The 25,214-nt window shown below is 44.8% G+C and overlaps 1 protein-coding gene across 7 annotated transcripts in view; it reads right to left on the bottom strand.

The window, feature by feature from the left end:
• The window catches only part of MGAT5 (alpha-1,6-mannosylglycoprotein 6-beta-N-acetylglucosaminyltransferase), a 295,024-nt gene that overhangs the window by 131,944 nt on the left and 137,866 nt on the right, over nt 1-25,214 (bottom strand). For 4 of the 7 annotated variants that reach the window (XM_036254997.1, XM_036254996.1, XM_036254998.1 and 1 more), the window contains 2 exons: nt 3,401-3,477; nt 2,394-2,483 (listed from right to left, as the gene is read on the bottom strand). In XM_036254997.1, coding sequence (XP_036110890.1) covers nt 2,394-2,483; nt 3,401-3,477 — 167 coding nt within the window. Of the gene's footprint in view, nt 1-2,393; nt 2,484-3,400; nt 3,478-23,492; nt 23,743-25,214 lie in introns of those variants that run through there. The other 3 variants (XM_036254999.1, XM_036255002.1, XM_036255000.1) reach the window with 3 other exon arrangements.

Raw genomic sequence — 25,214 nt, 5'->3', positions numbered from 1 at the left:
AATAGGCTAATGAAGAACCAGTCCACACCTCAAGAAGAGAAAAACAATAGTTAAAAGTTCTGAAAGGAAGCACCCAGACTCCAATATTAAGTTTATATGATCCATCACATCTCTATACAGCCCAGTCTGTTCCACATCCTCTCAATTTATCTTCCCCAGAATCCCACTTTCTCTCATCTTAGCTACATCCTTCCTTTATCTGAGTGAGGGCAGGGTGGCAGTTTCAAAGGAAGGGCACGAGCTCACCAATAATCAGAGCCCCTTTCCATCTGGCCCATTCGCTCATGCCTTCTCAGGTGGAAGAAGGCTGGAATGTGAAATCCTCTCACTTTACCACGGCAGCCTACCCCAACATGCCAACTCTCAGGAAGGCGTGAAATTAGCTCAGCTTGTCAATCAGAGAGCACAGTTGGACTCTGGCTAAATCCAGTCACATGGAAGGGGAAGGAAATTTTTGAAAATTAAACTGAATGAGGAGCCTTTTCCTCAAGGTAGGCAAGGTACTTCTAATGACTTTGCACTGGAGGGGAGGTTCGCCCATGGCCCCAGGCCTTCCTCCCTGGAGAAGGAAATGAGAAGATGGGCTACAGGCCACCTAAACCAGAAACACACTCCAATAAATGCCACAGAATGAATTTGCCAGCAGCTTGCTAATGGGCATCACACACCCAATTCTCTGTGCTTTTAATTTCCAAGAGGTATTTTAACTGTCATTAGCTCTGAGGGTTCCCACGATTCCCTGCGGGGTAGCCATGGAGCAACCTGTCAAAAAAAAAGTCTGACTGGATTTTATAGAGGCAAAAGTAGTAAAGGTGTGGGAGAGGGACAAACCCACAGAATCCAGGGTCACATGCCCTAAAGCTATATGGGATTGGCCTCCACCACCAAAAGCTGTCCCTGTCACTTTATGACACAGAGAAGGGGCACTGGAGTCCCACAAAAAAAAAAAAAAAAAAAACTATGGCAAAAGCATTTTATTTAGCCTCATAATGGAGGCGCTCTCCCCCCTGCGTGGCAGCACCAGGGAGCCGTTATTCACTATTGGTCAGAGGGCAACTCACACAAAGCTGGGGGAGAGAATAAAAAAGAAATGGCAGCCAAGAGCCTGCCAAGTGCACATCCTCTGAAATTAGCCAGCACCCATTTCCATAGCGGGCGGAGGGGAAAGCCAGTGAGATCTGATTTCCTGCTCAGTTCTTCCCTTGTACCTTGCCTGGGATCAAGTCTTAACTCTATTCCACTGCTCGGTTTTCCTAAAGATGATATGAGATCATTAAAGCATGTGGTCTGTAAAATGCTCTGCAACCCTTAAAATAAAAAAGCTGCTATTTAAACTCAAGGGTACAAATAAAAATGAAACTCAGATTAAAAGTAAAATTCACTCATTCTGTAAGTAAATAGCTAACCCTGCCAATAAACACATGAAAAGATGCTCAACATCACTAAGTAAACCACAACCACAATGAGATACCACCTCACCCCCATTAGGATGGTTACTATAAAAAACAAACAAACAAAAGGCCCAACCTATACAATAACAAGTGATGGTGAGGATGTGGAAAAATTGGAACCCTCGTGCACTGTTGGTGGGAATATAAAATGGTGCAAACACTTTGGAAAAGTTTGGAAGTTCCTCAAAAAATAAAAAGATAGTTACCATATGATCCAGCCATTCCATTTCTGGACATATACTCAAAAGAACTGAAAGCAGAGTTCTCAAAGTCTCCGAGTTAGGTGCTCACTCACGTGCTCGGCAGCAGTATTCACAGTAGCTGAAGCACGGAAGCAAGCCAGTGTCCATCAATGGATGAATGGATAAGCAAAATGGGCTATGTGAGCCAACAAAATATTGGCCAGCCTTAAGAAGGAAGGAAATTCTGACATAGCTACCACACAGATAAACCCTAAGAACGCTATGCTAAGTGAAATAAGCCAATCACAAAAAGACAAATGTTGTATGGCTTCACTTATGTGAGTGCTTAGAGTTGTTAAGATTATAGAGAATGGTGGTTGTCTGGGGGAGGAAGTAGAAAGGGGAGAAAGTTACTGTATAATGGGCACAGCTTCATGTTTGCAGGACGGAGGATTCTGGAGATGAATGGATGGTGGTGACCACTGCACGGCAACATGAATGTATTCAATGTACGCTTAATGGTTTAGGATGTTACATGTATTTTATTGTTGTTGTTGTTTTTTTAATGAGGAAAAAAGGTAGTTAGCCAAGGGTGTTTTTCCCTCAAGGAAAAAAAAATCATCCTACTTGGGGGCAGAAAAGAGTAATGAAGAAGGAAGTCACAGGTCTACCATGCAAAAACATGTTTTCAAGCTCTTCAAATTCCAGGACTGGCTGCAAACCCAGTAGCCGCACCCACCCACTCCTCCAAGCCACTCACCTCACTGAGGTAAATAAAGAAAGAGCAGGTGGACCCATCCACGCCGTAGTCTGCGTAGCAGGGATCCGAGCGCCACATATCTTTCATCCACTGCAACAAGAGCAGATGAGAACATCTCTGAAGAGCCTGTTCTTGGTGACCCTGCCCTTCTGCTAAGAGAGGAGAGGACCTGTGCACGGCCTGAGCAGCGGCCTAAGGTCGGGATGACACACTCATTTCCGGCAGGGCCCACATTACAGACTTGAGCTGAGCCTTGGTGGAGGTGCTCAGAGTGGAGAGAGGCTGGGGACACACCAGGCAGCAAAGCCCAGGAGAGGCCATGGCTGGGAGATGCCTAATGGGACCATTGCACCCCAAGCCTCTCCCCAGAAGGAGAGTTTCACCAGCCGTAGCACGGTGCCAGGGAGAGAGCCCAGGAATGAGTGCGGGAGTCCCAGACAGAGACCATGTGAATGTTTCTGGGGTTTGGTCCCACCACCCTAACTGAACCTCTGAACCAAAACTTTTCTCTGGAAACTACTGAGCAGGGGAGTGGTCTCCCCACGGGCAGGCCATGGAAATAAGATTTTTTAAAAAAATGTTAAGACTGTGGCCAAGTGTCTTTGGGTATTCAACTGCAAATGCAAATATGACAACTGTCATTTAAATGACAATCTGGAGACCTCAGAGCAGGGCCTGAGGACTGGAAGAGAGAAGGTGGACACTAAATAATGGTAGCCCCTGGTCACGGGCCTGTGAAAGACCACCTGCTAGAGGCTGGGAGCCAGGGAAAGGCAGCTTCAAAGACACAGCAGGCACCTGAAATGGTCCAGGCTCTTTCAGTCTGAGCAGTCGGACCCACTGTTGACTAACCCCATGGAGTTGGCAGAGCAGGGAAGAGTTGCCATGGCCACAGCCCCAAACAAGCAGGCCTGAAGCAGCCCTTAGGTGACTCCCTTAAAGGGCTCGCTTGCCCGTTAGTGCAGACTGAGGATGATGGAAATGAATACACGGCACTTCGGCCTTACCTTGATTTTCCCCTCGCAGTGGGGGTAGCCATCCATAGGAGGCAATACACATTTTTCTTGAGCTCCATTAATGATATCTGTAAAGGATAAAAAAGAACACAGAATACCATGAAGTTTATGAAAAGCAAGCCTAACATCCATGCTGTGACCCATGCAACCCTTCCAACTGGCAACAAGCCGGACTGGTCTGCCGTGAGGACCTGACCTGAGGACAGCCTACCACAGGATGACCAGAGACCTGTGATGAGTGTGGCCCAGCTCCCAAGGGTGAGCTACTCCAACCAAAGTGGCTGCTTGGAAAACTCCAAATGGGAAACTGAGAAACCAAAGAAGTAGGAAGCAGGAAATAAAGCTACGGATTAGGAGGGCCGACCAGGCCGGCAGGGGCCATGCCAAGCTACGCAGACAAACTGAGGTCGTGAGCAGCTTCACGAAGACATGTGCTAGAGCCCAGGCAGCCAGCAGGAGGAAGAGGGGTGAGCAGATCAGTGTGCTGAGGAGGAGAGCCGTGAGACACATCTGCGAGGCAGGGCCTCTTATGGACCCAGTCCAGAAATTTCCAGAAGGTCTCCTTATGGTGCTCCGTACCACAAGCTCCCTTTCAACTAGCTAGCTCGAGTGGATTCCCATTCCTTGCAACTACAGAGTCAAAACAAAAAGAAGCTTACAGTTTGGTGATGAACAACAGAAAGATAACGACACAACTGAACAGCAGTATGATAGACATTATGCCTGGGCAGGGCCAGGCTGCCCACTCTCTACGGTGAAAGAAGGCTTCCTGGGTCCAGGACAGCTGGGCTGAGATGTGAAGATGGAGCAGGAGTGAGCCAGGGGCAGGGACAAGGTGCAGATGGCGTTCAGGAGCCCGGGTGGTTCCAAATGCAGGCCCTGCCCTGACGGGAGAGGCAGCTGAGGTGCTGAGACGTCAGACAGCTCACGCAGGCAGGGCCCAACTGGAAAGGCCTCGAGCACCCAGATAAAGGGGTGGGCAGAGCTCTGAAGGGCTTTGAGCAGGGCATGACTATGGTCAGATTTTTGTTTAGGAACGATCATTTTAGTTTGGACATCAGGACAACCCTAAATCTACATGCTTCTCTTTTTGGACCTACTATATTTCTCAGACCTACTTGGAAAATGTCATCACTACTTACTTCAGGCAGCTTTCTATCTGTACAAAGTACTAATGAGAAATTAGATCCCAAACCACAGTATCATTTGACAGTGGTGTTTCGGTGATGTCGGTGGCTGCTGGGCTGAAAGAGAGGTAAGAGCTAATGCGGGGTTTGGTTGTACCTCTCCCTTGAAAACCAGTTCTTTTGATAGTCTGAAACAGGCATTTTTGACCTCATTGCACTTGCTAAGGATAACTAAAGCATACAATCAGTATCCTCCTCCTCGTCACAGATCGGATACAGTGTCATTTAACAGTTAACATGGAAGGTATTTAGCGTGTCTGTTTCCTCATCTATAAACTCAGAATAATTACACCTCTGTTTCATCCAGCTCTTATTTAATAAGTTAACATTTATAAAAAGTCTGGCACTCCTGACAACTGATAACACAGACCAGGCAAATGCTTACAACTTGGCATTTGCTATGTAATTGGACACAACTTTCACTCGCTACATCCAGGAAAGCAGTACTTCAAATGCGCAGCCACTTCTGGAAACACGCTCTCTCGCACTCACTTGCAAGGGAGCCGCCAGCTCCAGAACCCACTTATTGAATGGCTGCCTCACCAACGAATAGAGACATTTTTTAGTGACTGCTGCTCCTGTCACTATGTTTAATTCAATTCTGCTTGGAAACATTTACCAAGATAAGCAGCAGCAGGGGTTCCAAGAAATTAAGCCCAATCTAGAACAGCTGGGGGCCGGGGTGATCAGACATTTAAGGGGACACTTAGATGACACGCTCCTCCTCTTTGTTCACACTTTCTTCCGGGGCCGCCGTTCAGAGCCAGAAGTCTGCACAACTAGAAGCTACTGAGCTGAAGGTGTAATACGTGGGGTGACGAGAAACTGCCGGGGGGTAAAATGAACGAGCAGGCCCATGAGGTCTCACAGGAGAGCGTGGCTGCTGATGGCGTGAGCCCTCTTCACGCGGAGTTTTATGGAAAAGAAATGCTGTCAAGGTCAGCAAACATTGCCCGTGAAGGACCAGATGGTGACTGTCTGAGGTTCAGCAGGCCAATGGTCTCTGTCACAACTCCCTGCGCTGGCTTGTACCAGGAATGCAGCCACAGACAACGCGGGGAGGAGAAGGGGCCTAGCGTGTTCCAATAATTCTGTTCTGATTAACAGAAACAGGCAGAGACCCCCGAGTCTGCTGTGCTGAGAGAGTTCCTCGATGAAGAGCCCCACTGCTGCTGAGACCTGTTGAGATGACTTTTTTAAGGACACCTGCAGGCACCCTCTGCCAGAAATGCACTTACTCTCAGCCCCCACCCCCCACCCCCGTGCCACTCAGTAAAGGCCGCCTCCTGTAAGACCCCGCTCAAGCTGCACCCTGGGAAGAAACAGCCCGACCCTTCCTCCCCATGTCCAGTCAGGACTTAGCACTGCCTCCTGCCAATGTCTCTCCCTAACTGTTAACAACCCTGCGATTTTCTTTTCATTTGCCCATCTCTCCTCCCCAGCCTTGAGGACTTTATGGGAAAGTAATGTCTTTCTGCTCCACTGGGTAAGTGCTGCTTGACTGAATAAATCCCACCTCCCACACCCTGTTCCACGGGCACCCTGGGGGTGACTCTGCCCAGGGAGAAGTCAGCTGAGACCCCATGAGGCTGGGGGCTTTTACTGCTCCTGCAACCAGCAGGTGTCAATGAATCCAACAGGGCCTTCTCTGCAATTCCATTCTCTTATGATGAATTTTCTGTGGTTCCACAGTGATGGGTGTGAATACACAATGATTTCCAAAGCCTCAGTTTGAAGGCCGAGGCCCTGGTGTGGGCGGATCTGTGACAGGGAGACGCCGGCAGGGACAGCCTTCGCTGGGGCACTGCCCACCCGAGTCCCCGGCCAGGGCCCTGGCAGGACCTGCACCAGCCCCCACTCCAGGAGCTCCAGCGCCTCTCAGAGGACAGCTCCCCATTTTGTTTTCATCACAACGATAAAGACTCAACAAATAATGTTTTTATTAGTTTGTGTCCATTGAACACTTCCCCTCCATATTTAAGTTTAGTTGAAAACCAAAAATTCAGGTTAGCATTACTGCTTTTCAGGGGCAATTTAGCTTCCTGGACACAGGAGACCACTTCAAAAGGAGGAGCCTGGGGAGGGGAGAGGAGCAGGGAGGAGGGGGGATGAAGGGGAGGAGGGGGGGATGAAGGGGGGGAGGGGTACTTCTGTAATACTTTCAACAATAAAGATAAGATACCAGGATCTTCTCCCTGCTATTCACTCCACACTCTCCTGTGTTCCAGTGGTTTTTAAACTTCCTTTTAAAAATATGTTTTTATTAAATTTTTTGAGAGAGAGAGGAAGGGAGAGAGAGAACCATAGATGTGAGAGAGAAACATCCATCAGCTGCCTCCTGCACGCCCCCTACTGGGGATCAGGCCTGAAACCTGGGCATGTGCCCTGACGGGGAATCAACCAAGCCCTCTCAGTCCATGGGACGACGCTCCATCCACTGAGCCCCACGGGCGGGCAGCCCCGTGTTTTCTCACAGTGCGAGGGCATGGGGAAGAGAGAAGGTAACGTAAGCGATGCCGCTCAGCTCCCACTGTTGTTTAGGTTCAGTTTCATTCTTTACTCTCACACGCCAGCCCATGGTGTCTTTCACCAAAACATCACTCTGTCCTGACTCTACGGTGCTGTCGCCCAGGCGCTCCAGGAAAGGCAGTGACCACGGCGTGAAGATTCGGCTTCCGGTCAGCAGTACCGCGGAGGAAGGGCCCAGCGCCGGGAGGAGGGGCCCAGCGCCGGGAGGAGGGGCCCAGCGCCGGGAGGAGGGGCCCAGCGCCGGGAGGAGGGGCCCAGCGCCGCGGAGGAGGGGCCCAGCGCCGGGAGGAGGGGCCCAGGGCCGGGAGGAGGGGCCCAGCGCCGGGAGGAGGGGCCCAGCGCCGCGGAGGAGGGGCCCAGCGCCGGGAGGAGGGGCCCAGGGCCGGGAGGAGGGGCCCAGCGCCGCGGAGGAGGGGCCCAGCGCCGCGGAGGAGGGGCCCAGCGCCGGGAGGAAGGGCCCAGCGCCGCGGAGGAGGGGCCCAGCGCCGCGGAGGAGGGGCCCAGCGCCGGGAGGAGGGGCCCAGCGCCGGGAGGAGGGGCCCAGCGCCGGGAGGAGGGGCCCAGCGCCGCGAAGGAGGGGCCCAGCGCCCCGGAGGAGGGGCCCAGCGCCGCGGAGGAGGGGCCCAGCGCCGCGGAGGAGGGGCCCAGCGCCGGGAGGAAGGGCCCAGCGCCGCGGAGGAGGGGCCCAGCGCCGCGGAGGAGGGGCCCAGCGCCGGGAGGAGGGGCCCAGCGCCGCGGAGGAGGGGCCCAGCGCCCCGGAGGAGGGGCCCAGCGCCCCGGAGGAGGGGCCCAGCGCCGGGAGGAAGGGCCCAGCGCCGCGGAGGAGGGGCCCAGCACCACCTATCAGACTGTTCCTGCAGGAACAGGCTCCTGTGGGAAGAGCCTGCGCACAGCAGCAGCAGCAGCAGGTGTCGGCACCTCCCAGGGGGCCGTACCCACAGGCGGAGCCGGACACCCCAGCAGGCTGGCCGCACGTGCCTGGACTGAGACGCAGGAGAGCGCGAGCGCGAGCGACAAGGGCAGTTCAAATACACACATTTCGAAGCCACGGACACAAAGAGATATGGAACCAGACACATTTTCCACTCAGGCTTTTCTCTCCCGAGGAAGGTCAGTGGGGAGAGGGGCGGCCGAAGGCACGGGCCTCCCCTCGGCGGGACAGCGAGAACAGAAAGGGTGAGACGGGAACTGGGGTGAGCGGTCACCTCCCTCGGTGTACCCCTTGCCTTTCTAAAGTGCTGTCGCACACTATCTCATGCACACTCGCCAGAGCCTCCTGGAAAAGGAAGACAGCTAAATACCTTCTAGCTGGAAAAGAGAAACTTCAAAACCCTCCGCTTCTCCTTCCCACCGCGGCCAGCAGGGCTGGAACACCCCCGGAAGCCCCGTTGACCAGGTGCGGAGCAGGGCCAAGCTGCACGCTGGCAGGACGCGGTCAGTACCACGAGTGGCAGGGCCCGGCCCGCGCACCGCTTCCTGGAAGCAGGACGGCCACCCGCAGGGCAACGCCTGCGCCCAACACAGCACCTGGCACACTGGCGACTCCTCAGTATATTTTTAAACGAATGAACAAATGTAACAAGGGAATGAAGAGCCCAGGGTCTAGAGAAGAGAAGAGGGGGGAAGAGAGTGGGAACTCCTCGTTCAGAATCTCTGGACCAGGAGCTCCGAGTTAGGGACCACACTCTAAACATGGCTGCAGGCATCTGGGTTCGACACAAGGAAATGGGCAGGAGGGCCGGCAACAGAAGCTGACTCACTTCTGAAGCTCGGGGAGCAGAAGTGGCCCATCTCCTGTGTGCCACGGACATTCACACCTTACTGGTATGATTCAAAAAGAGAGGCTTAAGGGTTTTCTGTGATATGATCTTAATGAGTCATATGTTAAATGTCCTAATGCATTTACAAAATGAATACAAGATCCACTGGGTACCAGACAAGGATGCCTTTATCTTTTATCTGTTGTTTTTTTTTTTTTTTTAATATGTTTTGTATTGATTTTTTTGAGAGAGGAAGGGAAAGAGATAGAAAGATCCATGTGAGAAACATCAATCAGCTGCCTCCTGCACGCCCCGCCCCCTACTGGGATCGAGCCTGCAACCCAGGCATGTGACCTGAGCAGGAACGGAACCAGGACCTCTCAGTCCATGGGACGATGCCCAATCCACTGAGCCACATCAGCTGAGCTCTTCTGGCTTTTTAAAGCATCATCAACAATTCACTATGCAGCATCATAACAGTGACCTACTACAAACTTACAGAGAACAGAAATATGTTTATAAAATTAGGCTCAAACAAAACGAGGCTCACAGTCAGGCATTCTATCAAGAGGGAGATGAAGCGGGTGTTTGTAAATGAGCCCCACACAGATGACAGCGATCAAAGTGAAAGCTGACCCTACCAAGACAGCTTCTTTGTCTAGGCTCTTTCCTGTACATTAATTATAGAGACGATAACAAGTATTTGAAATGGCACTTCTTTGTAAGAACTTGTAGAACACAGTACCATTGATTTTTTTGGTTTAGAACGGAACAGGTATCTGATAGATTGAAGGTGTCTGATTCCCTCACCATCACTATTTAGGGATGGGGGAGTGGGTAAAAAAAACTCTCAGCAATCTCAAAAGACACGACTATCTGTCCACCCCAGGAAGTTTTAGAAAATTGAGTTCAGTCTCCTCATCCAGTTCCTTTGCCAACAGCTAAGATAACCATCTTCATGAATGAGGGCTCAATTCAGTCCAAAGGTAGCCCACACATATTTCCTCTCAAAAGATAAAGAAGGGTCTCCAGCGATTCTGTTTTGTGTGTAGGACAAGGTAGTGTTTCTCTTGGAACACCTGAAAGGAACATGCAACCCCAGTTATCAGATGGCCCCTTGGAACGCCCACAGGAGCAGCCTCGGGCCCAGGCTCTCCGTGCCGGCCAGGAACTGACTCAGTCTCTGTGCGCAGCCTGGACACTGAGCTCGGCCAGCTCCTCCAGCAGCTGGTCTTGCGTCAGGAGCTAATAGCAATCAATCGGACTGAAATCAGCCACGGTGAAATATAATCTCCCGTTAAAAACGACCTCCTTACCAGTCATCCTCAGCTTGGACAATATTCATTTCAGGCTTCTTTATATTGGCATTATGAAAAAATTGATTTAATTTCTGTAACTGAGTCAAGTACACATATCCCAGCACCAGCCCCCGCAAAGGAGCCAAAGAGGCAAATCTGGCCCTGGGTGAGACCTACTTACAGACCCCCAGGGACACACACTGGGCATCTTGAAAGGGTTTGTTTGTATTGCCTTGTTTTTGTTTTGTATTTAACTGAAGAAGCTAGAAATACAATCACTGTACCAAAAAATTTTAAAGTGGCAAGGGACTTCTGAAGCAGTATTAGTAAACCATTCACTTTTCCTGATTCATAAAATCAAGGCTTAGAGACATGTAGTGCCTTGCTCACTCACTGATGAAACAAAACTGATTAAGCACCTCCCGTGTAGAAAGCATTCTGCACATGAAAACCAGGCCTCTGTCTCTGAGTCTAGATTATTTGCACCACACTGTTTCTAGGTATTAAAAGGTATACCACTACCATCACCACCACCGACATGTGCTACGCTGGAAATCTGACTTGTCAACACTGAATAATAACATGACAAATTCTCATTCCTCGCTAAATAAGCACCTGCTAAAAACCTGGAGCTGCAGTACTGGCCATGTACAAATACTATGGGCATAAAGGAAGTCACCAAGAAAGTCACAGTCAACGTGCATACTTTCACAATTATGTACAACTTTTCAAGAATGAAACCAACACATAAAAAGAATGAAGTTGTGAGGATTACCACAAACACATTGCCAAGGGTAATCAATGTCATCATAAAATATCAAATCAAAGTAACAGTCAAATAACCTTAGATTATTTATGCTTTCCTTTGTCATACCCTCTGTCACTTATTTATTACTTTTGCAGAGGGTATGACAAAGGAAAGCATAAATAATCTAATATTAACAAGCCAGCATTAATAAGGTTTTTCCTTTTGTTGGTAGAACAGAATTAAAAAGAGGACCTACAATTAAGATTCTCAGTAGGAGAGGTAGGGTCTATAAGAATATTATATACATGTAGACCACCCTCCCTTCTGATAAACCCCCAGGCCCTATTATTAATAAAAGCATGTGAGAGTCCCAGAATGTTCAAGCAGAAAAGGTTGGTCATCTCACACCTAGACACACATATGTGTAGCGGGCAGAAAATGGTTGGGGTTAAATACCTGCTACTGACATTAAGAAACAACAACAACAATAAAAAACACCACAATCATTAGTTATTAGGGAAATGCAAATCAAAACAATAATGAGATGCAACTTCGCCTACTTGAAAGGGCTATGATAAAAAATTCAGGTGATAACAAGCATTGGCAAGATGTGGAGAAGTCGGGACCCTCAAACACTGCAGGCAGGAATGGAAAATGGTGCAGCTAGTCTGGAAACAGTCTAGCATGCCCTTAAAACATTAAACGGGGTTACCACTTGACCCAGTAATTCCAATCCTTGGTATATACAAGGATTTGTATAAACAAATGCAAAACTATGTCAGTACAAAAGTTCACAGTAGCATTATTCATAAGGGCCAAATGCTGAACAGTGTAAACAATATCAAAGCTCATCAACTGATTAATGAGTAGACGAAATGTGGTTTATCCATACAAAATAAGCCATAAAAAAGAATGGAGTACTGACTCATGCTACAACACGAATGAACCATGAAAAAGTTAATTTAAGTTGAAAAAGGCAATAACAAAAGACCAAATATTACATGAAATGTCCAGAATAGGCAAATCTATAAAGACAGAAAGTAGATTAGTGTTTGCTTAGGACTAGGGAAAAGGGGGTTGAGAGGAGGGTAATGATAGTTAATAGGCATGGAATTTCTTTTTGAGGTGATGAGAAACTGTTCTAATATTGACTGTGGTCATGGTTGCACAACTGTATTAATATGCATAAAGCTACTGAATTGTACACTTTGGATAAATGAATTGTATGCTATGCAAATTATATCTCAATAAAGTCATTCCAGAAAAACTCTGTCACTGATTCCTTCAACAAATACTGCACCTAAATGAGCATCTGCAAATAGTGTGTGGATAAAACAGGTGAAGGGGATTAAGAGGTACAAAATCTGGTTGTAAAATAAAGAAGTCATGGGGATATAATATACAGCATAGGGAATACAGTCAATGATATTATAATAACTTTGTGTTCACAGGTGGTAACTAGACTTACTGTGGAGAACATTTCATAATGTACACCATCACTATGATGTACACCTAAAACGAATAGGGTATCCAGTTAAGATAAATAGACATACTAATCACTAAACGGGGAGAATGCTAATTTCATACATCAACAAAAGAAAAAGTTCACCTGTGCCATATTTCCAGGAAAAAAAATGTGTGTGTGTGTGTGTGTGTATTTTAAAAAATAATATCCAGTACTGACAGATTCTGATGCATCCTCAGCTGTGGGATTAGATATAAGAAAATACACAGAGAGGGAGGTGGCAGACATTAAAAATTCATGATTATACCTGCAAAACTACATCATATTCTCAAGGTAGGGGCCTAAGGCGATTTTTACATCTGTTCTCCTTCTCCAGTGAGCAAGGTAGGCACAGCCTTTCCCTCCTCCCCTCCCCTCGCTCGCAGGTCCCCGGGAGCAGGACAGGAGCAGTGTGCAGCTACTTACGGCAACAGAGACGCGCCCTGGAACGCGAGTGCACACCTCTCTTCACCCCTCAAACTACAAGTGGTTCACATTTCCCTCTAAAACACAGTTGAGTTAAGCACAGCTCATATATTTTCAAACGTTCTTATCAAACTATCAGAAGTGCTTGGGGTTTGAATTTTGTTAAAGAGACTAGAGAAATACATGTATCACGTGTGGGTGTATGGTGTGGTGTGTGTGTGTGTAGTTCTTTCTTGAAAGTGAAGAAGAAAAAGAAGAAATACAGAATCAATAAATGTAGAAGGCGGGCTATATCCCTAAGCTACTTCCATTGTGTAAACTGCCAAGAATAGGTGTTATTACACAATGCCGCTTTTCTGAATGACCTGTCACAGGCCTTTAAGCAGCTGCTGGTAAAGGACTGGGACTCTATAACTGGCCACCCACATATCTTCAGGCAGCAAAGAAGTGCTTTGATTATTTATTTATTTTTAATCCTCATCCGAGGACATTTTTCCATTTTTTGTTGAGGTAGAGTGGGAGGGAGAAAGCGAGAGAGAGAGAAACATCGACATGAAAGAGACACATCGAGTGGCTGCCACCCGCACGACCCAACCAGGGCCGGGGACAAACTGCAACCAAGGTACGTGCCCTTAGCAGGAACCGAACCTGGGTCTCTCTGGACCACAGGCCAATGCTTTAACCGCTGAGCCAAACCGGCCAGGGCTGATTATTCTTTTAATGGTGATCAAGATCAATTTTTGTTTTCACTCTCATATGAATTACGGTTTTCATTTTTATTTTGTTTGCTTGATTACAGCCTCCCTCCTCTCTTTTTAGTATGGAAAAATAAATTGTAAGTTAATTTAGAATTAACATGACACAGTGATAATTAGTTTTTGGTACTAGAAAAAGAAGTAGAGAGAGAACAAAAAATTAAGCTGGAGGTGTTGAATACTGAGAACACCTGAAAGTACACCAAACTCTTTCATCTGTTAGAAGAAAAGCTGAGGGCTACTTAATTTTTAGGTCTCATTTGATTTATTCAAAGTTGCATCAACTCTATCAGCCCACTGGGATAAAACATACATGCTACGCCTGTTAGATATATATATATCCTTGGCTAGGAATGTCTCTGAAAACCTAGGTTGCCTTATAACTTAAACTTAATTCCTTTTTTCTCTCCTATGCCTTAGTAGAATTTCCTTCCTCTGGAAAGAAAACATGTCTCTTATTAAGACCATGTAAATCTGGACACTGGTATACAGCTTGTGAAGTTGAGAGAGTAATGTGCATATTCCTAAATGTGATGTGTTACCCTGGAATGATAGTCATCTACTCAATAGAAAAGGCTAGTAATATCTGAATGCAAGTACTTGATAGTATGAAACACAAAGGTTTTCAAATGCCTGGATATTTGTTTTAGAAATGGAGGTAGAATATCTCCAGAAAATGGGAGCCAAGGAAGAGGAATCTCCAATTCCACATTTAAATTGCCTTAAAATTCTTGAATGACCCTATAACTAAGCATTTGTAGGGGAGATTACAAGGAAACCTCTAAAGGTGGTTGGAGATTTAGCTACTATTCACTGTGGAGGAGTTAGAGTTTGAATCCTGACAGGTCAAAGACGTTTGGTTAACCTTTTGACTTTTCACTAAAATCCCAGAAAGGCCTTGCATCAGGCCCCAGGACTTAAGACTTCCTAAGACTAGGGTGAAAATTGAAACAGACACACCCAACAAACCATAAAATCAAGTCTTCGTAAGCTAAAGGTGTTAAGACAGTAATTTGCCTGTTAGAACAACAATTAACACTCTTCAGAGAAAGATAACAGAATACAGACATTCTACAATATAGCATTATAATGTCCACTATACAATGAAGAATTACTAGACATGTGGAAAAACAGGAAAATGTGTACCAAAATTAAGAAAAGCAGTAAACAGCCCTGGCCGGTTTGGTTCAGCGGTTAGAGCGTCGACCTGTGGCCTGGAGAGACCTGGGTTCGGTTCCCGCTAAGGGCACGTACCTTGGTTGCAGTTTGTCCCCGGCCCTGGTTGGGTCGTGTGGGTGGCGACCACTCGATGTGTCCCTTTCACATTGATGTTTCTCTCTCTCTCCCTCTCCCTCCCACTCTATCTGAACAAAATATCCTCGGGTAAGGATTAAAAAAAAGAAAGAAAGAAAAGCAGTAAACACAAACATATCCCAAGATGATATCCATGTTGAAATTGACAAATAATTTAAAGCAGCTAGTATAAATACAATTAAAGAAAAGGAAAAACAACAACAACAATTTAACAACAAAAAAGAAATTCCAGCACTAAAACGTTTATTATTTAAAATAAAAAATCCAAAGAACAGAGTTGACAACAGTTTGGAGATGGCAGGAGAAAGAATCATTAAATTTGAAAAAAATGGAAATTATTCCATCTGAAAAACAGAGAGTAAAGATAAAGTCTGGGGAGAAAAACGAGCAAAGCCTAAGTGACCTGTGGGACAACATCATGTGAACTAAACTGTAAATGAAGTGGTGCTCAGAGGTAAAAAATAGAGAAAAAGGAGAAGAAAAGTATTTGAGGAAATAATGGCCAAAAACTTTCCAAATTTGAAGAATATTAACTTCAGATCCAATTATCTCAGTGAACCAGAAGCAAGATAAATACAAAGACAATTACATTTACCATCATCAAACTGCTAAAAGCCAAAGATAAAGAGTCAATGTTGAAAGCAGCCAGAGAAACATGAGACACATCCCATAAAAGGGTACAGAGATAAAAATATCATCGGGCTTCTCATCAGAAAAAGATGAAGGCTAGAAAACAAAGAAACAGCCTCTTTTAAGTGTTGAAAGAAAACTATGGTCAGCCTAGAATTCTCTACTAGATTCTGTACCTCTGTCCTTAAAGAATTCACACCCAAAAAAGCCATTTTCAGATAAATGAATAAAGAGAGAATTCACCACCAGCAGACCTGCATGGCAAGAAATAAACAAAAGAAGTTCCTTGTGACGAAAGGAAAATGACATCAGATGGAAACCTGGAACTATAGAAAGGAGTGAAAACATCAGAAATGTTAATATGCAGGTAAATAAAAAAATGATTATTTTTTCCTTCCTTTAATTTCTTTATCAATTAAGTGTCTAATGCAAAAACCACAGTAGGTTACAATGAGGTTTAAAACATTTGTAGATCCGCCCTGGCCAGTTTGGCTCAGCGGTTGGAGCATCGGCCTGCGGACCAGAGTCTCGGGTTCAGTTCCCGCTAGGGGCGCTATCAAAAAAAAAAAAAAATTGTAGATCCAAGATATTTAATAACAACTATACAAAGGGGGGATTAATGGAATTAAACATGTAGTTTATAATACTAACTCTATTAACTCTTCAGTGTGATTTTCCCTTCGTGGCTGCCTGACCTATAGATTTCAAGCTCCAGCATCAGATACAAAAGTAACAGCTTTATAGTTACTGTTACATTGGCTTCCACAACTGTGTAAGATCAAAGCTCTATAACAAACCCCCTAATACTCACACACACACACACACACACACACACGCATGTGTGCATGTACACACGTGCACACACACACTTCCCCCACCTAGTGGTTCTGATTCTCTGATTTAATCCAAACTGACAGAGAAATAAACAAAGCCAAAACTGGTTGTTTGAAAAGATGAATACAATTTATAATCCCCTAGCAAGAGTGATAAAGAAAAAGAGAATATACCTGAGCAATACTAGAAATTGAAGTAGAACGTCACTAAAAATCCTAAAGATGTTCAAAGAGTAAAAGAAGATTATGAACAATTTACAGCAGTCTAGTCTACAGTTCAGAAGAAATGGTGGGCTGGGCATCATTATTCATCATAGTCCCAAACTGGAAATGACTCACACACCCATTATCAGAAAAAGAGTTGTCTATTACGCTATATTCATAAAACAGAATATTATTCTGTGATTTAAAAAACAACAACAAAAAACTTCTGATATATATAACACCATGGATGAAGCTCAAAAGTATTATGCTGAGAGGAAGAAGCCAGACATAAAAAAAATGTGTATACTGTATGATTTCAGTTTTATGAAGCTCAAGAAAGACAAAATTAAATCTATGGGGATAGAAGTCAGAAAAATGACTGCCTACAGGGGATGGAGACAATGTATGCAAGCATGAGGGACCATTCTGAGGTAATGGATATGTACTGTACCTTGCCTGCGGTACTGGTTTTATGGATATACACATTTATCAAAACTCATCAAGTGATAGACTTAAAATCTGTGCCTCGCATTATATGTAATTTTACTCTCACATAAAAATTAAGCCAAATTGTTTAAAAAATGCTTTCTCTATGACTTAGGAATACAGATGAAGTAACATTATTTCCCTTGCTAATCTCCATTTATTAACCCTTTGCCAACCGCCGTGAGGCAGTATCTATTCTCCAATGAGCTTCTACGCACCGTAAAGCACCTCCAACAGAAGTCCCTTCAATGGCCTCCAGTGTCACACTTTCCACTGTGGGCCACCCATGCCAGGGGCTCCCTCAGTTTAGTTTGGCTACAAAAGCACACAGAGAATGGACATTTAATCTTTATTCCTGAAATTACAATCTCAGAGTTAAGTACAATCTGTTGGTCAAGTGTTTTTCTTGGTCACTGACTGTGTCTAGGCGTCCTTTGTTTGGAGCAGACTAATTCACTGTGCATTTATAGTACTCAGCCCAAAGCTGAAGAAGGGCTGAAATAACAGCCTTCGCTCTAAAATGTAACTGCACGTGTGCAGAAAGAGTCGGTAGCCCCAGGAAATAATTCACCTGCACACACTCAACATAAGAGAGGCTGTGACCCACTCCTTCCTGTCTGTGGGCTTGGACAGAAATCACCAGACTTCAATTCACAATATGCAGCCCCGTTCCTCGGCCTGTTTGCAGGACACGGCTTTCTGCCTCTCACACTAAGCTCCCAAACTGGCGTCGGAAAGGAAAAACGGTTTTAAGTCAGGGAAATAGGAGGAGTAATTAGAAATTTGGAATTATGCTGAGGTCATAAACCAAAGCTCTGGTCAGAGACCGGCTGTTTCTTACAAAAGTTACAGCGAACAACCAGAAGCGTGAGGAATTAATCTCAAAGGCAAAGCCCAGAAGGAGCCTGTGGGGAAGGAGCAGGTTTACGTGCCCGGGGTGAGCGTTTGCTGCAGGAAAGGGAACTGCCCGAGGAGGCCTCGGAACACTGATTATGGGATTAAAGAAGATGGCTTTGAGGTGGAAACCTTTTCTTTTCGATGGGGCCTGTACATACCCAATCTGAAGTTCTTGAGAAATAAAAAGATGAGATAGGAAATAAACATGAGCTATTTTGTCTAAGTATTAGATCGGAGAGGGAGAGAGTGTTTAGTGTTTCAGGTATTCCTCCTCTTTGGCGTGGCCCGCCACTATGAAGCCAGATGAGAGCGTGCGACTACCCTTCCCAACACTTGTAGTTCATCCGGCTGAAATAAAGAAGGTCTTGATGCAAACACGCTCCATTTAAAACAGCAAACACAAAGAGCTACAAAACCTTACATATAATCGTTTTCATTTGTCAACTTAATGAAGATCATTTCAAAATCCTACCCAGCCTTCAGGGCCAGCTGACACTCTCCCTTACATATGAAAGTTTGCAAGAGTATTTCTGCTCAAAAAGACACCTCAGGCTGCCTGGGAACTTCTATAACTGTCTGGTGTTCACTTTGTCCTCTAATTGGAGTACATTTGTGTGCGCAAACATGAGCATAACACAAAAATATTGAGGAATCAATGACTAACTTCCGCAAGGTCAGTGACCATGGATCGGCCTTCTTTTGTATTCCCCAGAACAGAACAACAAAGGCTCACAGAAATTGACAGAGTTTGTGAATTAAAGATGGTGATAATGGTGCTGGTACTTGGAAAGGTCAGATATGAACCCCAGGGGAGAAAAAGAAATGACAAGCACATGTGTTTCTGGGAAAGATGGAAAAATGCTGTCAGAAAGACCTAGGTAAATATACTGTTCTCAAATGAGAACACCTCTCTTTCAGAGGAAAAGGGAAGAATCACTTTTTAAATGTCACTTTCTTCTATTCTTCTTTTGCCTTCCTCATTCAGAAGGAAGGTGGAGTCATACTGCTTTCATTGCTTTGACATCATCTCGGCTTTTTCATATAACACGCAACCAGCCCCAATTCCAATCCATGACCCCTACCAACCAAACACAAACAGCCCCCACCCAAGTATACACACTCAAAAACCACTACGACCACTGCCCACCAAACAAACTACCTCTTCCCTGATTTCCAGCCTAGACTCAGTTCTTTGGTATATTTCTGATCACATCTAATCAAAAGAGACTCCAAGGGCACACCAAAAGTCATCTGTGGTCCTGAATTTATGTCACATTGAAAACAGCTTCCAACACCTAGAAAGTCAGAACTACAGCTGGACACTAAGGTTTGATAAACAAGGATCATTTGCAACAATAGAATTTTATTTTCATGAAGTCCGGTTCCCCTTATAAATAGCTCCTTCAAATCTCTGATCACTTTGAGGCCTGGAAAAAAAACAATATTTGTATTTGTAGAAAGTCATGTTAATGTTCTAAGTTTTCAACTACATTGTTTATAGAAAGAATTCAACATTAACATATACAGATATATTCATTCATACTCTAAAATAATTGCTAATATGATCTTAAACAATTTGGCTAAACAGAAAACAAAATAAGACTTAAAGATTTGGTACTTTTTCATTTAGTAGCCTATGTTATTTTCTCTAAATTTTATTAGAAAAAATTTGAAACATATACAGTGGTATGAATGATATAATGCACCTCTACTGCCCATCACTCAGTTTCAACAGTTGATACACTACTGAATGTAAGTGGCAAGAATGGACAATCTTGCCTTTTTCCTTATCTTAGGAAAGGCATTCCGACTTAACAAAGTGTTATTAACCTCTAGGTTTTTCCTCATTTGTTGAGGAGTTTTTCCATGAGTCCATGTTGAGTCTTCTCTGTTTATTAAGATGATACGTAATTTCTGACTTTCATTCTAGCAGTGTTAGCACAGGTAGCTAGATATTAACAATGGAAGAGAGCAAAGGGAATCAGACATTAAGAAGCCTGACAGTGGGGAGCTGACTCAGACACTGAGCCCGTTTGTTCCACTAGGAAGTACAGCCTCACAACACCCCAAAGGCCCTCTAAGTCCCAGAGTGGGCAGGAAGGACCTTTCATGGGTCATTAGGAGGTAAGGAACAAAAAAGCAGGAGAAATTCCTCTGCTGGGAGTATGCACAGTAGGAACCAAGATGACGCCCAGAGCGGCCCGTCAGTCTAGCCTGGGGAAAGGCTGGGACTGGCTAAGGGACACACAGCTCGGGAAGACCTAGGATATGGATTGGTTAGGGGAAGGATCCAGAAAGTTTGAGAAACTGATTGGTTATTTTGAAAGGGTGGCTGGTCCAGTGCAAGCCCAAGATAACAGAATCATGCGCTGGCCCTCCTTGTTCACACATTTTGTAGAAGCCACCTGGGGGCCACCACAGACCCTGCAGACTGCAAAAGACTAGTCTTTAATATGGCATACACTCTATGGACACGGGTCATTGTTCTAGGCTTGAGGAAGACGAGGCTGGACTTTTACCAACAAGGGACGGACAAACTGCAACACCAGGAACCTGGGGGCAGCCTACTATTTCTACCCAAAATAAATCTTACCACACCACAATTTCCCTAGGTGGGTCCTGGAATGCCTTCCTTGCTATCCCATTAAAGAACGCGATTTCCACTGGTGAGAGTAAACATGGTATATTATATTAAAAATTTCCAAATGTTAAACCAACCCTGCATTCCTGGGATAAATTTCAGTTATTCTGTTGTAATGTGTCCGCGAGATAACCAGAGACGCACAGCCAAATGGTAAAGGCACACTTCATTACACCAGCGGGCTGGGGGGGGGGGGGGGGGTCAGCTTCCCCAGATCCTCAGCTCCGATTGTTCTTGCTGGTCCAATTTTAAAGACAGAAGCCCCACCCCTTTTTGCCCCTGCCTCGGGGAACCAGTACAATAGTAGGTGTGTCAGCGAATACAGAAGTCAAAATTAGCATCATTCAGCAGGCTTAGAAGTACTTGCAAATGCCTGCAAATATTGATACTCAGAACCTACAAATGCCTCCCAACACATGGAGCAACTATAATCTTAGGCGAAATTCCTTTACTTCTAGTGGTAATTAACCTATTATTGGAAAAATATGGAGGAAGGTCCATTAATGATAAAAATGGAATCTAGTCACCTTAGCCTCGGGGCCCAGGTCAGTTTGTGATATATAGTCCTTTTTATATGTTGCTGGATTTGGGTTCCAAATATTTTTAAGAATGTCTGTGTCTGTGTTCAGAGGAGTCCATGGTATGTGGTTTGATCTGTTTGTGATGTCTTTGTGTAGCTGGGTGTACAGGTAACACTGCACTTACAGAATGTGCTGGGAGGTACCCCTTCCTCTTGGAGTTTATGAAAAGTCTGTGAAGGATTGGTATTATTTTCTTTAAATATTTTACAGAATTCACCATTGAAGCCATATGAGTCTAGCCTTTTCTTTGTAGGAAGAGTTCTAATTAGTAATTCAAATTATTTTTGTTATTGAGCTATTCAGAAGCTTTTAAGTCACTATAGATGTAATACTGTAATTTTTTTTTTACTATTTTTTATTTTATTTTATTTTTGTTACAGATGTTTCTCCTTTTATTCTCCATTGACACCCTCCTCCCCATCCACCCCGCCACATCCCCGGCTTTGTTGTCCATGTCCATTGGTTATGCATACATGCATATAAGTTCCGTGGTTTATCTCTTCCCTCCCACCACCACCTCCTCTTCTGAGGGTTGTCAGTCTGTACCCCACTTCCATGTCTCTGGGACTACCCTATTCCTCAGACTGTTATGTTCATTATATTCCACAAATAAGTGAGATCATGTGGTATTTTTCTGCTTGGCTTGTTTCACTTAGGATAATACTTTCCAGGTCCCTCCATGTCGTCTTAAAAGATAAGAGATCTTTCTTTCTTACAGCTGCATAATACTCCATTGTGTATATGTACCACAGCTTTTTTATCCATTCGTCTACTGATGAATATTTGGGCTGTTTCCTGATCTTAGCTATTGTAAATAGTGCTTCTATGAACATAGGGGTACATATATCCTTTCTGATTGGTGTTTCAGGCTTCTTAGGGTATATTCCTAGAAGTGGGACCACTGGGTCAAATGGCAATTCCATTTTTTTTTTTTTATAACTTTATTTATTTATTTATTATTTATTTATTTATTTATTTGTACAGACAGAGTGGGAGGGAGAGAGAGGGAAACATCGATGTGAAAGGAACACATCGAGTGGCTGCCACCCGCACGACCAACCAGGGCCGGGGACAAACTGCAACCGAGGTACGTGCCCTTAGCGGGAACCGAAACTGGGTCTCTCCGGACCGCAGTCGGACGCTCTAACCGCTGAGCCAAACCGGCCAGGGCTCAATTTTTAATTTTTTGAGGTAACACCATGGTGTTTTAAGTCACTATAATGTAATATTGTGATTTATAAGATATTTGGTCTTTATCCACCTTTCCTGGCTGTCGGCTCCCAAAATTCTTGGAATTTCCTAAGTGTTGCCAGTGATAGAGGGGGTCTTTGGCTATGTTAATAAAGTAGCTTTTGGGCCCTACCAAGGGTAGGGGGCTGGTTGCCAAGAGAATCAACCATGTGACTAAAGGGTTAGAAGTTTCAGTAGCCTCCCCTACCTCCTCCAAGAAGGAAGGGCTGAAGATTGACTTCAATTGCCAATGACTTAGTCAATCATGACTATATAATGAAGCCTCCATAAAAACCCAAGAAGACGGCTCATTGGTCCTCTTTTTCAGAGAGCTTCCATTTTGGGGAGCCAGAATGCTTCCATGTGCCACCTTGCTGGGCTCCAAGCTCCAGGAGGACAGAAGAGCCTTTGTTTGAGGCCTCACCCTATGTATCTCTTCATCTGGCTGCTGATTAGTATCCTTTAGCCTTTATAATAAATTAGTAATCTAGTGAGTAAATGTGTTATCCTAAGTTCTGTGAGCTGTACTAGCAAATTAATCAAGCCCAAGGAGTGGCTCCTTGGAACCTTTAATTTGTAGCCAGAAACACAGGTTAACAGCCTGGGCTTGCAAATGGTGTCTGAGGCTGGGTGGGTGGGTGTGTGTGCGTGTGTGTGTCAAGGGGTGGGCAGTTTTATAGGTAAACCCTTAACCTGTGAAATGTGATGCTATCTTTGGGTAGATGTGTCAGAACTGAGTTGAATTCTTAGACACCTGCTGAGCTTTCTTGTATATCATTGCAATCTCTTTATAACTACAATCTTGAACTGCCATTTATATCACACTCTTCTGGGGCTTTGAGTGTGATTTCTGGAGACTCTGCATTTCCTTTCTCTGCTCCCAAGTTATCTTGATGGTTCATGGTATTTGATGGATTGTTTCTCTGTCTGAGCATTTGAGATAGTGATCTTTTTCATGTGTAGATATTGTTCTGCTCTTGACAATTCAACAGATTGATAGGTAGGGTACTTTTGTTTTCCAGTAGATGGTACCGTAGCAAAAGTGTTTGTTTTCTCTTACCTGCCTTATTTGTGCCTCTGGGATCACTGTGGAATGGGATCACTTTGGTTAAGGAAAGTGTTGCTGGTGGGTGGCCTTTCTGTGACCAACTCTCCTTGGTAACCAAGCATCGTTCCTGTAGGGGGATGTTGTGGATGGTAGAGGACTGGTTTTGAGAGCTCCCAGAGTTACCTCCTTTTTCCAATGTGTTTTTGGCTCTTCCTGGCTGTGTGGGAGAGAAAAGTGGGTTCGCCATTCTGTGGCTCTGTCCCCTCCCTGTCCATAATGGCTGTGGCCTCTGCTGTTTTGGTTGAAGTTTCCCAAACACTGCTCCCTGGTTCTGCCACAGTGGGGAGGGGAGGGAAGATGTCTATTCTGGGGAAGAAGCTGCTTCTGCTCCTCTTACACTCTGGGCTGTAGTCTGAGGGCTGCAGTCTGACTTCTCAGCTTCCACGCTCCACAGAGCTGTGGTGGGCACTGAACTAAATCTGCAGCCACCACTGTCCATCCCCAGCCCCCTACTCATTCCAGTAAACCTGCCTCCATATGTCCCGATGTATGAATCTATCATACGGTTTGTGTGTTGAGCATGGATTCCTTTGTTGAGTTATAGTTGTCCGACTTGTTATAAATTTAAGAGGAGAAACACTGGAGCCTTCCCACTGTGCCATGATGCTGACGTCACTCAAAAACTAGCTTTGGGTTTCATTGATTTTCTCTATTCTTTTGATTTCTATTTCATTGATTTTCACGCTAATCTTTATGACTTCCTGACTTCTGCTTGCTTTGGGTTAACTCCCCCCCGTTTCTTAGTATATAAGCTTAAGTTGTTGGAATCTTACAGCTTTTCAAATATAAGTTCTTAAACGTATAAATCATTAATGTATGTTATACATCCAACAGTATTATAACTATATTTATAGAATCTGGAAGACATTAAGCAAAGAAAAATGTATCTATATCTAGCTACAATCTTTTACATTTACCCACAGATCTTCTCTGGTGTTCTTCATTTCTTTGTGTGAATTCAAGTTATCATCTGGTATCATTTCCTTTTAGCCAATGGACACCCTTTAGTTTTTCTAATAGGATAGGACTGCTTGGCAACAAATTCTCTCAGTTTTTTATTTGCCTGGGAATGTCTTCATTTTTCCTTCACTACTGAAGAATAGTTTTGCTGGAAAAAGAATTAAGTGCTAGCCTGTTTGTTTTTTAACTAGCACTTTGTATAAATCGTCGTACAGTTTTCATTGTTTCTGGTGTAATGAGTTGTTTTATTGCTTTCAAGATTTTCTCTTTGTCTTTCAACACTTTGACTATGATGTGTCTACATATGAATCTCTGTGTTTATAACTTTCAATTCATTGAACATCTTGGTCAGCAGATGAATGTTCCTTATCAAATTTTCAGCCATTATTTCTTCAAAGGATTTTTCTGCCCCCTTCTCTCTCTCTCCTGCTTCTTCTGGGGCTCCTGTATTAGTATGCTTGAACTCACATGTTTCTGAGACTGTTTTTCAGCCTTCTTTTTTTTTTTTTTTTTATCCTCGCCCAAGGACATTTTTCCACTTCTTTGTTCAGGTAGAGTGGGAGGGAGAGAGAGAGAGAGAAACATCCACGTGAGAGAGACACATCGAGTGGCTGCCACCCACACAACCCAACCAGGGCCGGGGACAAACTACAACCGAGGTACACGCCCTTAGTGGGAACCGTGCCCTTAGCGGGAACCAAACCCGGGACTCTT

Source organism: Molossus molossus, unplaced genomic scaffold, assembly GCF_014108415.1.
Source record: "Molossus molossus isolate mMolMol1 unplaced genomic scaffold, mMolMol1.p scaffold_m16_p_11, whole genome shotgun sequence".
NCBI lineage: Eukaryota > Metazoa > Chordata > Mammalia > Chiroptera > Molossidae > Molossus > Molossus molossus.
This window is presented reverse-complemented; position numbering and strand designations above follow the sequence as displayed.